Genomic DNA, 13,002 nt, shown 5'->3' on the forward strand with positions numbered 1-13,002 from the left:
TATTTGTCCGCAAAACGAGGAAAAAACGCTCGTTTCCCTCTTGAACGAGACCACTCCAAAACGAGGGCCCTCACCTTTTAAAGCGAATTAGCGAAACAAAGTTTGAAGTATTGAAAAGTTTCCGGTATCTATTTCATTATGTATTTATCATAATTAGGTTGCCAGTACTTAGTTTTCCTTGATGTAGCCATAGAAAAAAAAGGTCAGGTCATCTCTACAATTGCTACCTGTTTACAATGATTTTAAGCACAAATTTTGGGCTAAGAAGAGAGTTTAGGAAATTTCAAATTGGCCAGGATAAAAAGAGAAGTTATTTTTCAAAAGGGTTTTTAGCAATGTATTGGTCTTTTGTAGAATTGTGGAAATAAATTGACCCAAGAACAAAAGAAAACTACTCTTTTAGACTTTAAGTAACACAAGAAACAAAGCTAGAACCCTCTTAGCACCATATATTTTGTTAACATTGTTTGGATACAAAACGCATTAGAAATAGATCTTTATTTGCGGTAACTTCCAAGTAACAGAATAAGCAATTTCTAAAATTATTTGCTGTAGAAGCTTTATAAAAGCTTTATTGTGCTTATGAAATGGTTCCCAGAACATCACTCCTTTGGAATCAATGCGGGGGGGGAGAGAATAACCCTCCCCATTTATTCACAAGTTTGGCTTTGACTAGTCCGCGGTGATCTTTTCAGACAGTGCTTCGTTTAGCCCTGTGTTTGATTATAGATCTTACTAGTTTAATTCAAAAAAGGCGTGGCATGGACCATCCTGACCACAGAATACAGTAGAATCCCGTTATAACGTACTCGGTTATTACCTACTTTCGGATATAACGTACTGGTGTGCTTGGTCCCGGCAAAGGTGTGCTTGGTTTTGATCAATTTTTACTTACCCTCGTTACAACGTACTTCGGATATAACGTACTTGATACGCTGGTCCCTTAAAATACGTTATAACCGGATCATACTGTAAAAATGAGTTATTCCGTGCTGGAAAATCACTAGCTGAATAAACAGAATCAGCTAGGTTGTTATAACTAATATGGTAAACATTTTCTGTGTTGAACGTGTATCTTCTACACACATTTATCCTGTGTACCCACTTCATCTAGAGTTTATAGTCGTAAAGCTGGATATTTAGAGAATCACTCCGGCAGGTGTTCTTGTTTAAGATTATAGAAGACAATAACTTCGTAAAATAACCTGGCGTGAATTCTGCATTTCATAATAAGAGTGACCCACTCCAAGTCATTTACTAAAACCTACGCACCGAGAAATAGCCTTCCAACTTGAAGTTCCCACTTACTACTGTGATTTTCCTCAATAGCTCGTTTCTTTGTATACGTTTTTGTGTGCATTCACATCACTGGTGTGTGTCTTAATCAGCTTTAAGGCACATTTCTTCCATGAATTTTGCATGGAATGAGTTTGTGTTTTTATCGCATATTTCAAACCTACGCATGCCAATCAAGGATTGAATGGTTCGAAATTCAAATTTTTTTGTCAAGATTTCTATTTTCTATTAACCTAATTCCGTTTCTGTTCGCAGCAACTCCGATACGGGTGAACATACCAAAGCTGCAACTTGCTAAACGATTGGTCCTTCGTTGCAAAGTTTTCATCGATGGAACTGCTTCTGAGGTATTTTTGCCATCTTAACATTAGCTTATACTAGTTATAAATGACAATTTTGTCAGTCAGTTTTATAAAATCAGTCAGTTTAATGTCATCATTTTTTAAAAGTTGTAGTTTATTTTGATTAGTTTGATTCCGATGGTTTCAATTCAGAAAATAAGATTTTTTCTATGTTTAATGAGAATGGCAGCAAATTTACATGGACTAGAGTTAACATATAAAGTTTGCAACAAAAAGGTTCAATTCCAATGTTACAGATTTGATTGCGTCGCTCTTTTCAATTTCGAAAGGAATTAAGAAATTGCATCTGGTTTTCATATAATTTTTTGCTGTCAAGTGAGACGCCATGCATATGAACTCCGGAGGTAGTGTTCGAATGTGCATTATCTTAAACATGATACGATGCTTTTTTTATTTGAAGAGGCAAATTCATTTCAGGGTTTGTAATAGACATATATTTACAAGCCAAGAGAGGAGCTTTTCCCAATCTTATGACCCAGACTGTTGTTCATTTTGGAAAAATAGCTCATTTCTTCACTCATAGCAAGTAAGTTAGATAGATTTGTTAGATTTGGTCTTTTAAGCGCAGCTGCTGCAAGAGAAGGAGTTGTCTAATTGAAACCGACAGGTTCTCCACCCACGAAAGGACTAGCCTATGACACAGCAGGACTAGAAGCAATACATTCCGATTCGACGGATTTTCGGAAAAATCATTGCCATGTCGGAAAATTCTCAAAATTGAGCTATGGGTAAAACGAGCCTTTCAACAACATAAATTACTTGGACAAAAGTACTTTCCGTATTGTCGAGGGGCAACTCACTTTTGTAAAGAAAATGCTAGATTTCCACAAAAACAAAATTATTTCTCAGGATTTACCGATTTCTATCATAGAGTGCTGCTCGGATTTGTCAGTTAAAATCCAAATTTTCAAGGGCCAAATTTTAAGGGGCTCGTGACAAAAGAACTGATGACATTGACACTGCTGTTCCTATTGTCAGCGGTAAATTACTGATTACATGCGCTGCCAACAGATTATAAAATTCCTAGACTCAGAATATAATGTGCAAAATCGGCTGATCATGTCACCATTTGGCTGCGATATGGCCACATTAGCACAGACTCTTTCTCCATCAAACATCTGTAATTTCCCCATCATACCTTATGAACAGAGCCAAGATATCAGTTATCTGTTAGCAAACTTGCAAATCTTTTGTACCGGCCATATCTCGACCAATAATGAGCATATTTCATTACTTTACGTATTAAGGGATATTTCATGGTGTCTTTTCAAATCATGCGGTCAAAAATAAAAAATATCATGATATTTAATGTCATGACGTCATAATTTAGAGCTCTTTTGGCTCTGAATGACGACCGAATGCACAAAACGCTGGACAGCATATTTTCCCCTTGTTTTAAACAATAAAATATTTTTTGCTACGAGGCCGGACGTTACGAGAACTGTCACGGCTTTTGCGAAAATTCTGATGCCATTAGGAGGTCATGTCGTTAGGTCTTAAGAAAGGGTTGAGTAGACTTTGAGAAATGTCACAGAAAGGCAAGCAAATCACAATTAAATTAAAGTATATGGAACAGATCAATCAAACTATTTGTTTATTGTTTCTCAAATCCATATTGTTATCGACAGTACCATAATTTATTAGGAGTGGGTATTGGTGACCATGCCATTGACAGTCTTTTGTATACGGATAACTTAGCATTTGCTGCTTGCCTAATGATTTTTAGGCACAATTAGGCTCATTCAGTGATTTTAGTAAATTACTAAGCATAAAAGAAGTAAGGCTTAAACAAAATCAATTACAATTGTCCTCGGGAAAAATATTTGTTCCTGTGATTCTTATAGTACTTTGGTGTTAGCCTGGGTTCAAATGGCTCTTTCAAGCAATCTTGTACAACAAATAGAATGAAAAAAGTTTTAAGCTGCAAGCTTCAGTCATGTTGGATAAGCCTCGTATAACAATAAAATCATTTACACAAAAGCCTGTCAATATACATCAGGTGTTTTGCCATTTCACTGGGATTCTTGCAGAACTAGAAAGAACATCCAAATTAGCTCAAAGGTACATTCACATGTTACGATTCTTCTCCCATAATAATGGCTAGATTGAAGTTGGCACTCAAGTAATGCAGTCAGATTGCTCTTTGAAGAGTCAAAACTGGTTCGTGTTAACAAGGTTACCGAAGTTCGCAAGATAACGGATTCACCTTGGATCCATGATAATTAAAACACTTTTTACCAATTCTAAAATTTTAAGCCTTTCTAGCAAAAGAACTAAGCCAGATCTGGAATTCTCAATGACAAAACCCTGATTATATTATCTGTTCTAAATGTCCTTTCGATTAAAATCTTGTTTAGAGAATATATCTAACTTTGTGACACGACGCTTGTTCCCAAGTTTAGGTTGAATGCCCATATTCTCAAAACTAAAAGTTTTAGGATTGAAACACAAAAGGCCTACAATCTTGAACAGAGGTCTGGTAGCATGAGTGTATAGTCCTACATCAACCCCCTCCTACGGGTGGGTGAATATGTTATTTAAGAGCAGACAAATCAACATCAAAATGGAGGGGAGGGGGCTGCAAAGTCTTCACCGTTGGCCTGGGATTGTAGGTCTAGTAGATTCTGTATCTATTGCCAGACACTGCGCATCAGTCTAAAAGTGGGAGGCCTGAAAAAGGTGCGCCCGAAAACTTTCTAGACCACGCCCTACTGGACTTATTTCCACTTATTACTTAAAAAATGTCTGATTCAGAGAGTATATATTAAACGCCAGGAAAATGAACAAAAAAGAGTTCCCAGTCAGGAAGAACTGCCACTACTTAGGATCCGTTAGAGTACACTTTCCAAAATTTCTAACCTATTATTGCAAAAATGTTGGGGGGGGAGACTATAGCCCCTACTAGCCAACTGGCTGCGCGGTGCCAGTCTATTGCAATACTTTGATCGCAGAATCATTGAAAGTGAGCCTATTTTTTCATTTACAATTGCACTGGATATTATAAACCCAGATTCATTTTCATATCCACTATAAACATAAGGGGTGGGCAACTTACGGCCCGCAGGCCAGAATTCGGACCGGGGAGAGAATCTTTGTGGCCCGCGAGAAGAAAAATATCATATTATAATTTTTTTGTTGGAAGGGATGATTTGAATGAAGCGTATCGATTCAAAATTAGATTATCTTCATCAAACCTGGGAATCATTGGCACGCTATCCTTTGTAACAAGATAAAATAAGGAATTTGTTGTAACGATCCATCCAGCTTAAATACAGGATAGCAGAATCTTTGAGGGACTGGGCGAAGTTATCAAATGCAACAAGAACGAAACTTACTGGGTGCACTCATGACAGTTGAGCAGGGATCACGGTTGTCCCTATTTTGTTATGTCTCGTTTGCTACTGTGCTGACGGCCTATAATCGATAATTTGGTGTTTACCTACATTTAAGTGAATGGTCTGAGCTAAAAAGCCAATACTAAACGTTGATTGGTGGATAATTCTTTATTTCCTTCCTAGGATGACTTCTCCAAACCCCGAATAACCTTCTTTTTCAATTTTGGTTGGTTTTTTCAGTTTTCCCGTTTGCACTTACGAGTTACGATTGTAACAAACTTATAAATCGTTGTAAACTATCTATGATAAAGAAAGGTTTGTAATTTTAGTGCAATTGAATTTAAATGAAAGGTTTTAATTGTCATTATATAATTTTGGCCCGCTTAAAGAAAATGTTTGAAGGATCTTGCCCAGTCTCCAAAATGTTGTCCACCCGTGCTTTAGAATAATCATAGTCATAAGAAATAGTGGGCTGGTTATCAGGCTTCTTTGCCGTAGAGATCAAGCCAGGAACGTGAGAAATCACCCCTTGTTTGTATTGCGTGTCTGGCGTGGCGCTGTAAACATCAGCTCTCAGGGTTTGCACTTATATGTAAACTGTTCACGCAGAGCTGGCAAATTTAGCTAACAAAAATATAGCTTCCTGTTGCATTTTGTAGAGCAACTCGATTTGATATGGTTTCTTTTCATAGCTAGGAGGGTATCCGGAGCGGATACAGTCACTTATCAGTCTGAAATAGAACCGACATGTTTCTATGGCGTATGAATGCAGACAGTACCCAAATTCTCCTTAACTACACCTGTCCCTTTGGCCCCGTGCATTATAGTTATTGATGCTGTCAACTGGTCCAGACGTGATTACTACCGAGAATATAATCTTGTCACAGTATTGGTGACTGGTGAGTCAATTCGATGCGTCATTTATTGTACCAACTTGCTTTCTCTTATGTAGCATTCAAAATGTATCTTTATTGTAATTTTTGTGGGATTATGAAAAGTGACATTGATTCGTTGATGGAAAGCTGTGCTGTTACAGTAACGAACCCTTTCACTCCTTTTTGAAAAGAGCCAGAGAATTTACTAAGGTTCCGTGTTCTTTTTTTGGATAATTTGAGGCTTAACGTTGCTCTTATTTCAACCATTTCTGTGATTTCAACATTGATTTTTCTACAAACTACATGTTATAAATTGTTTCTACCGCCAGCATGTAACTGTTTCTTGTGTTATTTTTCAAAAGCACGATTATTTACTTGATAAAAGTTTTCTCTCTTAAGTTCTTATGTTATCTGAGGCCGACCATGTTCTTACTTCTTCCGACGTCTTCCCTGTTTTCTTTTTTTGGCTAACTGGGCCTCGACGTTGTTTTTTCTTTTTATAAAAATTTCCTCTCCATGCCAAAAAGTTTAACTTAAAGTAACAGAACTGAAACACTCCCTTCTAGAGAAGGTTTTTTTACGAGAAAGCTGTGACACAGTTTAAAAAACAGTTTTCTCTAGAATCAAAATCTTTATCTATACGTATCGGTATCAAATAAATTTTCGAAGACAAATGCATTTTGTGAAATTTTAATTGGTTTTGACAACGAGAATACCTCGTCCGGGAACATAAACGTGAATAACATTTATTTACGTATTTGTGTTGCAACCTGTTATTGTTTTTTCATTTCCTATATTCATTAGAAATAATCAGAGTCATTATTACGATTAAGCTCTTGGGAAAATACATCTGAAATTTCTTTCCGTTGAAAAAGTCTACTCTCTGTGAGAAAGCGACAGTGTTTACTCTGAGCTGACCATTGTACTTTTGTATTCCACTTGTCTGACGTTGAACCGTGCATTTGAGCTGGAAACAATTTTTGTTTGGAAGATGTATATATGAAATTGTGCCTCTCAGCTTGCATTGTCTCTGTGGTTAGATATATTGTGATCGATTAGTCAAATCCGATTGACATCAATTCCTTTGTTGTTGATTTGCCGCCCAACACACGGAAATGAATCGAGAGTTGTTATTGTCTCTCGTTTAAGACCTAGTAACAGGTCTGTGCTTGCTCAAGGCGATTGTTTTTACAACGATTTGGCAGCACCGGGTTGGTAAAGAAGGCCTAACCAAAAAGATTTTCAATCGACAACGACACTTGGCCCGAGAATTGCACTGATAATGACCCAGTTTGCCTAAGGCTTCCAGTAAATCCCCCAGCCTTGAGACTCGGAATATCTTAAATGCATCTTATGGGCTGCATTAAAAATTCGTGCCATGTGGCTGATTCAACAGCAGTGTCTGAGAAAAAGTCTTTATCTGTTTTACAATCTATTGAGGCAGAGGAAACCAGCCGCCCTTGTGTGCTGCCAAGTTTGGCGAAATGCAATCTTGGATCTGGAGATACAAGCTTTCCTGGAAATTGTCTAAGAGCTCTGTCAAGAACATTTGGTTGCTATGGGTTTTATGAGGTTACAGAAAGGAGAAGGTATTCTTTAGATTTATATCACATCTTCAAAAACCACCTTTATAGATACTTTACAGGCACCGCAGGGCGTGGAGTGTAACAGGATATATTTAAGTGAGTAATTTTACAAAAAAAGTTAGTTGTTGCCGAGATGGCAAAGCGTGACATGTACGTCTTTTTATGCATCTCAGCTCCTCAAGGGAAACCTCTCACAGAAACGTTGTGGGTCCAACAAAGTGCACGGGGCTAAAACGGAATAAAAAGAGGCTTTACTGGTGGTTCAATTCTTAATCTTTTGCTAAAGCCCCCAGCCCCCTGCCTGCTCAACGGTGCCTGCTTTATTACCTTCCCGTGTAAAAAAATTGCCTAAGTTATAAAGTATTGTTACAAACTCACAACTGCCAGTTTTTGGGTTTTCAAGCCCGATTTTGATTCCTTGAAAGTACCCTGAATTGCCTATTGTCAGATAACTCATTGTTTTTTTCATTCATATTTATCATTATTATTATAATTATTGAAAATGGCTTTTAAAAAAGCAAACATTTTATAACACATTGGCTAAAAGCTTTTTCATCTGACACTCCTCAGAGCATCATAATTATTGTTATCATTATTTTTATTACACTTCTGTTTTTTTAAACAGTTCGCAAAAAAATCGCTAAAGATCAAAACGTCAAAATGAAAAAAAATCAACATCAAAAAAATTTACCTTTCACCCAGGGATGGTTGAAATAAGAGCTTTTGGTACATTAATCTCCGAGGTACTTCATGTATGACAATAGTTCTAGCCCAAAGATTTTCAATTCTTCAAACAAGGGCCTGGTAATCAATTATAAGCTGGATTGAAGCTGGGTTGTTCTTAATTTGTTCTTAAATAGTGCAATCGCTAGCTCCTGTGTTCAGTCCCCGTTAGCCAACAAAATGAGTGACAAGTTTGAAAATTCTTCGACAAAACATACCTTTAATTTACTTGTATTCGTTGTTGTTTGTACTCGGCACGTTGCGGTATTCCTTGTTTTCTACATAAGTAAAGAATGAAAAGCTCCTCGTTTTTGCGATTGAATTTTTTTCAAGAGGGTATCACAACTTTGCTCAAAATTACATTTTACAGCACCTCATCCTCAGCTTGTTCTTAATTTGCTCTTAACTTCTGTCCAATTTCGAGGCTCGGGCTCTTTTAAAATTGTTCTTATAAAAAAGAGTGTATTGTCCGTGTGTGTGATGGTGTACGATGCTTTCAACACCGACGCACCCAACTTCTGGATACACTTTAGGCATCTCTCACGTCACGATAGATCTGCGCATGTCACGCACATGACACTCATCTGTGTTTGTGACATCTCTTTGGATAAGAGAGGTTTTTTCTACAGCCTCAAGTTGCATTTTTCTCGCTAACAATGTCAATGCAATTCTATCACTGTAAATTTATTGTAAAAGCATTTGAAAAGGGGGTTTTACGCGAGGGGTGTATTACTCCAAAAATCCTCGTACACCCTTCAAAAAATCCTCAAAATCCACTAAAACCCTTTCAAAAATCCAGAGATCCAAGAGATCCACAAGAAATACTTAAAAAATCCGAAATTCCACTCAGACTTAGAAAGTCCGACAAAAAGCCTAACTCGGGCAATGTCAGCGTTAAATCACATAAAGAACTAAATTTTTGGGGAAAACCTATAGGATCAATGAAAGAATATAGTGTATAAAATGACACTCGGCCCAGACTCTTTTGTGGAATAGCTAAAAGTCCATTAAAGTAATATTGAATTCAATGAAAGTGCCCATACTAGATATGGTTGGAAAGGGGATAGAATATACTTTCAAACGGTATACGTCCAGGGACGGATTTAAGCGGCATGTGTTTGGGGGGGGGGGGGGTGCTAGATAATGATTGGATTTTGGTGCCACACCCTTGAGGTGACTGGGTGTAAACTCGTTTTTAAAGTAACGCTTCTAACTTTAAGATAAAGAAGAAAATATGTTTAATGGTTGTGCTTTTGAATTATATGTTCCGTTGAGTTGTTTTGAAGTCTAGCGGACATGGCTAAATAACTGTTGTTTTTATGTAATTTCTGGTCAGAGAACTACATGGATCAAAGAAATGTGCTAGCTAGCATTTGGCGATAACCAGGATGGTCAAGTAAAGAGGTGTGATGTAGCTAACAGCCATTTCTTTAAGATTTTGAAGAAGGGAGAGGTCAAGGCAAGGAACATATACAAAACACGGAAAAATTGACTAAAAAATCTGGACCCAAAATCGAAGGATTATTAATTCCGAAAAAAATTCCGTAAGCCTTTTCATGGAGTGATACAGCCTTCGGTTTTACAGATGTGAGTTCGTAGATCCGTCGCAGTAACATACCCGATAAATACGGCAAAAACTGTTCCTCAAATTCTCTAATGTTTCACACTTTTCCTAATTCCATCAATTCACGGCAAACGACTAAAAATATCCTTAACAGCTAACGACGGCAATCTAACGGCAAACACAATTCTACAAACTAGCGATAAAACTCACAGAGTTCGACAATCTTGCGGCAAGACTACTTTAGAATACGAAACAACCCCTTTTTGATAATCAACCAACACCTAAAATGATAATTACGCATACACAAAATTAAACACAGGTGAATTTTTATGATGCAATCGTCATGTAATGCTCTTCAATGGATAGGAACCCTGTGTTCTAACAGTACTTTGCACCCAGTAGTCTATCTGGCATCATGCTTGTTGAGCCTCTTAACCCCTGCATTTTCTTATACGGAAGCCCTATGTAAGGAATTTTGGACTCGAATAGGCAAATTCTCGATGGATTGCTAGTAGATAGAAGATTTTGAAGGAATGTAAAAATTTCTCAACTTCAGAAACTACTTTCATGAAATCTAACTTGCTTTTTTGAGTTGATCATTCTAATAAATATAGATGGTTGTAGCATGAATAAACAGCTCAAACAATGCTTATTGTCAATATTTTTCAGTTATTCATTTTTCTTGTCCACAGAGATCTTTATAAGTAAAACGAAGAACAAAGATAAGATAAGGAATTTTGAAGTTCAGCCGATAGGATTTTAAAGTACTTAAAAAGGCGTGTAAGTTTTCGATCCTTGAAACGAATGTGGACAAACCAATTCAGTACTTCTAAGAAATGTTGCTGATAAAGCATTTGCAGCCCATCGGTATTTAAAAAGTTCGAGTGACCCTCTGCCAATCGGATGTTACAAGAAGTATTTCCAGTTTTGACGTAATTGATACAAACATGCTTTATCATCAATTGCATTAAGGACCATGTATGGTTTTCATTTCATACTGACTACACTATGCAGCGTGTTTGTGGTATAAGCATAATGTATATTATACGTCATTGTAGAATAAACGATTTCAAAATGCAAGGAAGAATTCTTAACTGGGCTAGGACTAGCCCGGCTATCCGTGATAACTTAACAACCTTTTAGTAGTGAATAAACTAATTGAAAGAGATACCCAACCCCAGCTCAAACTTATAATGTATAGATAAAATTCCATTTAGCTGATAATTGTGATTATCAATGTATGGTGTGATCTGGTGTGGTAAAATATGAACAAATTGTCACATGGTATCCAACGTGATTCGCTATTCGCAAACCTTTTGGGACTTATATCTGATGTTGTCTTTCGATCGTCAATTTCCTTTTAAATCATTGGTAGAAGCATCCACCTGTTCATTCATTTGTTTCCAGCACTGTGAAATAGCGAGCAGTGTTGAAATATTTTTGGTTGGTGGGTAGCGTTGTTTTTGAAACCGGTAATACGTCTGATAGACTTAAGAATGCTGTATGCCCCCACACATCCTGGAGATCGTCGACTATAATACGGAAAGGAAACTGTGGTTGCCTAATGATTTGTTTGATTTTAAAATTCATGCTTGATGTGACGTCATAGGACGAGTAAAATTACAAGATAATGTAGCTCTGTGGTTATTAATTTTTTATATGACAATCACTAAAGGAATCATATAGTTTCTCCTTTTTTCATTGGGGTACCATTTATCTCATTGTCAATGTCATTTTAGCGATTTCCTTTTTTCATCAACGACAATTTGAGATTTCTGTAAGCTATAATGGATTATCTGATAATCGTAATAAAAATGTTAGTTTTCTTAGCAGTTATGTCATCCTCCTTCAATCGTGACTGACAAAGTTGAATGTGATTGCAACAAAATTGTATTTTTTTGTTAAGATACGCACCTTTCGTGAGAAACTGACGTCTCGATACATTTTTTCTGATCGTTACCCAAGTTTTTATGTATGGCAACACTGGAGAAAACGAACAAAAATTTAAGAATCCCATTAATTCTACCTTTTACTTGAATGATGTAGTCAATTCAGAATGATGGAACTTAGGGGTTGATTACGTGGAGCGGGCTGGCCCGGGTGCCAGTGCTGGCCGAGTCACCCGGCCTGATGATTATATGGAGAACAGCAGCCTGGCCGGAAAATTAGCGGTAAAAGTAATGGATAGTAAATTGATTTTAAACATGGCTGCAACACTCATCAAGAAACCGTTTTCAGCTATGGGGGTTTCGATTTCAAAGTTTGGGTTGTTTTCATTGTATTTTCTTCAGATTCATTTTTCATGATTTCATGGTTCGAAAGTTTGCTAAACAAAGAATATGCGATTGATACTGAGGCAGCCTTTCCACTAGCCTGGGTTAAAAGTTATCCGTTTTTAAAGTGAGTCAATGGAAACGGCATTTTTCTTCGACCCGTTTTTAATCCGTTTTTGATCGTTCCCACTAAGCCGGGTCAAAATGTATCCAGGGTGAAAAGTTGTAAGAGAAATCAGTATTTGCATTAATAATTCTTCAATTTCCATCGTTGTAGGCCAATGGAAGCAACATCGACACCGACTTGCTGTTGTTGCAAGTGGGTCAGAAATTATCCGGGTTTCGGCGTTTCCATTAACTCGCAGGTGGATCAAAAGATACCCGGGTAAAAACTGACCCACTTTGAGACCCGTTTTCAAACTTATCCGTTTTTCAAGTGGGTTAGTGGGAACGCGACGGAGAAACGGATAACTTTTAACCCGGAAAGGTTTTAACCCAGGCTAGTGGAAAGGCTACCACCAAAAATGTTCGTCTGCAATCAGCCGACGCTGTATGCGTTCAAAAATAAGATCAAGACCATCACATTGTCTAACTCCACTTAAGATTTATATAGCAACATGTAATTTGTAAAAAACTTGGTTAGACAAATGCATTATTGGAAGCATGGCAAAAGAATCAATAACTTTTCTGTTTTTATTTTTTTTTGGATCATAAGAACTTTCCTGACCAGGACATTTATAATGTTGTCAAAAGCACTAGAGCGGTTTCGTACCAGAAGCAAAATTTTAACAAAAGCAGGCAATATGGCTGAAGATATTGACTCTCCGACCAGAATTGCCACAAATTGACGTTCTGTTTAGCCATACGATTACTTGAGATGGCCAGTTACCGTCACCTTATTCTTATTAGACAGATTTTTGATACAAGAAAATATGTAATTTTTACAAACAAACGTTTGACTGATTTCGCAATACCCAACCTTCCCATT

At 37.1% G+C, this 13,002-nt stretch overlaps 1 protein-coding gene across 2 annotated transcripts in view; it reads left to right on the forward strand.

Annotated features, from left to right (window-relative positions):
- The first annotated feature begins 1,611 nt into the window (after positions 1-1,611).
- Positions 1,612-13,002, forward strand: part of LOC135686765 (fibroblast growth factor 12) — a 36,028-nt gene continuing 24,637 nt past the window's right edge. The window contains exon 1 of one of the 2 annotated variants that reach the window (XM_089108948.1): positions 1,612-1,643. In XM_089108948.1, the coding sequence (XP_088965074.1) occupies positions 1,627-1,643 (17 nt within the window). In that variant the 5' untranslated portion in view covers positions 1,612-1,626. Of the gene's footprint in view, positions 1,644-7,212; positions 7,458-13,002 lie in introns of those variants that run through there. The other variant, XM_065203081.2, reaches the window with a different exon arrangement.

The sequence above is a fragment of the Rhopilema esculentum genome, chromosome 6 (assembly GCF_057945365.1).
Source record: "Rhopilema esculentum isolate cy_ngs chromosome 6, ASM5794536v1, whole genome shotgun sequence".
Taxonomy (NCBI): domain Eukaryota; kingdom Metazoa; phylum Cnidaria; class Scyphozoa; order Rhizostomeae; family Rhizostomatidae; genus Rhopilema; species Rhopilema esculentum.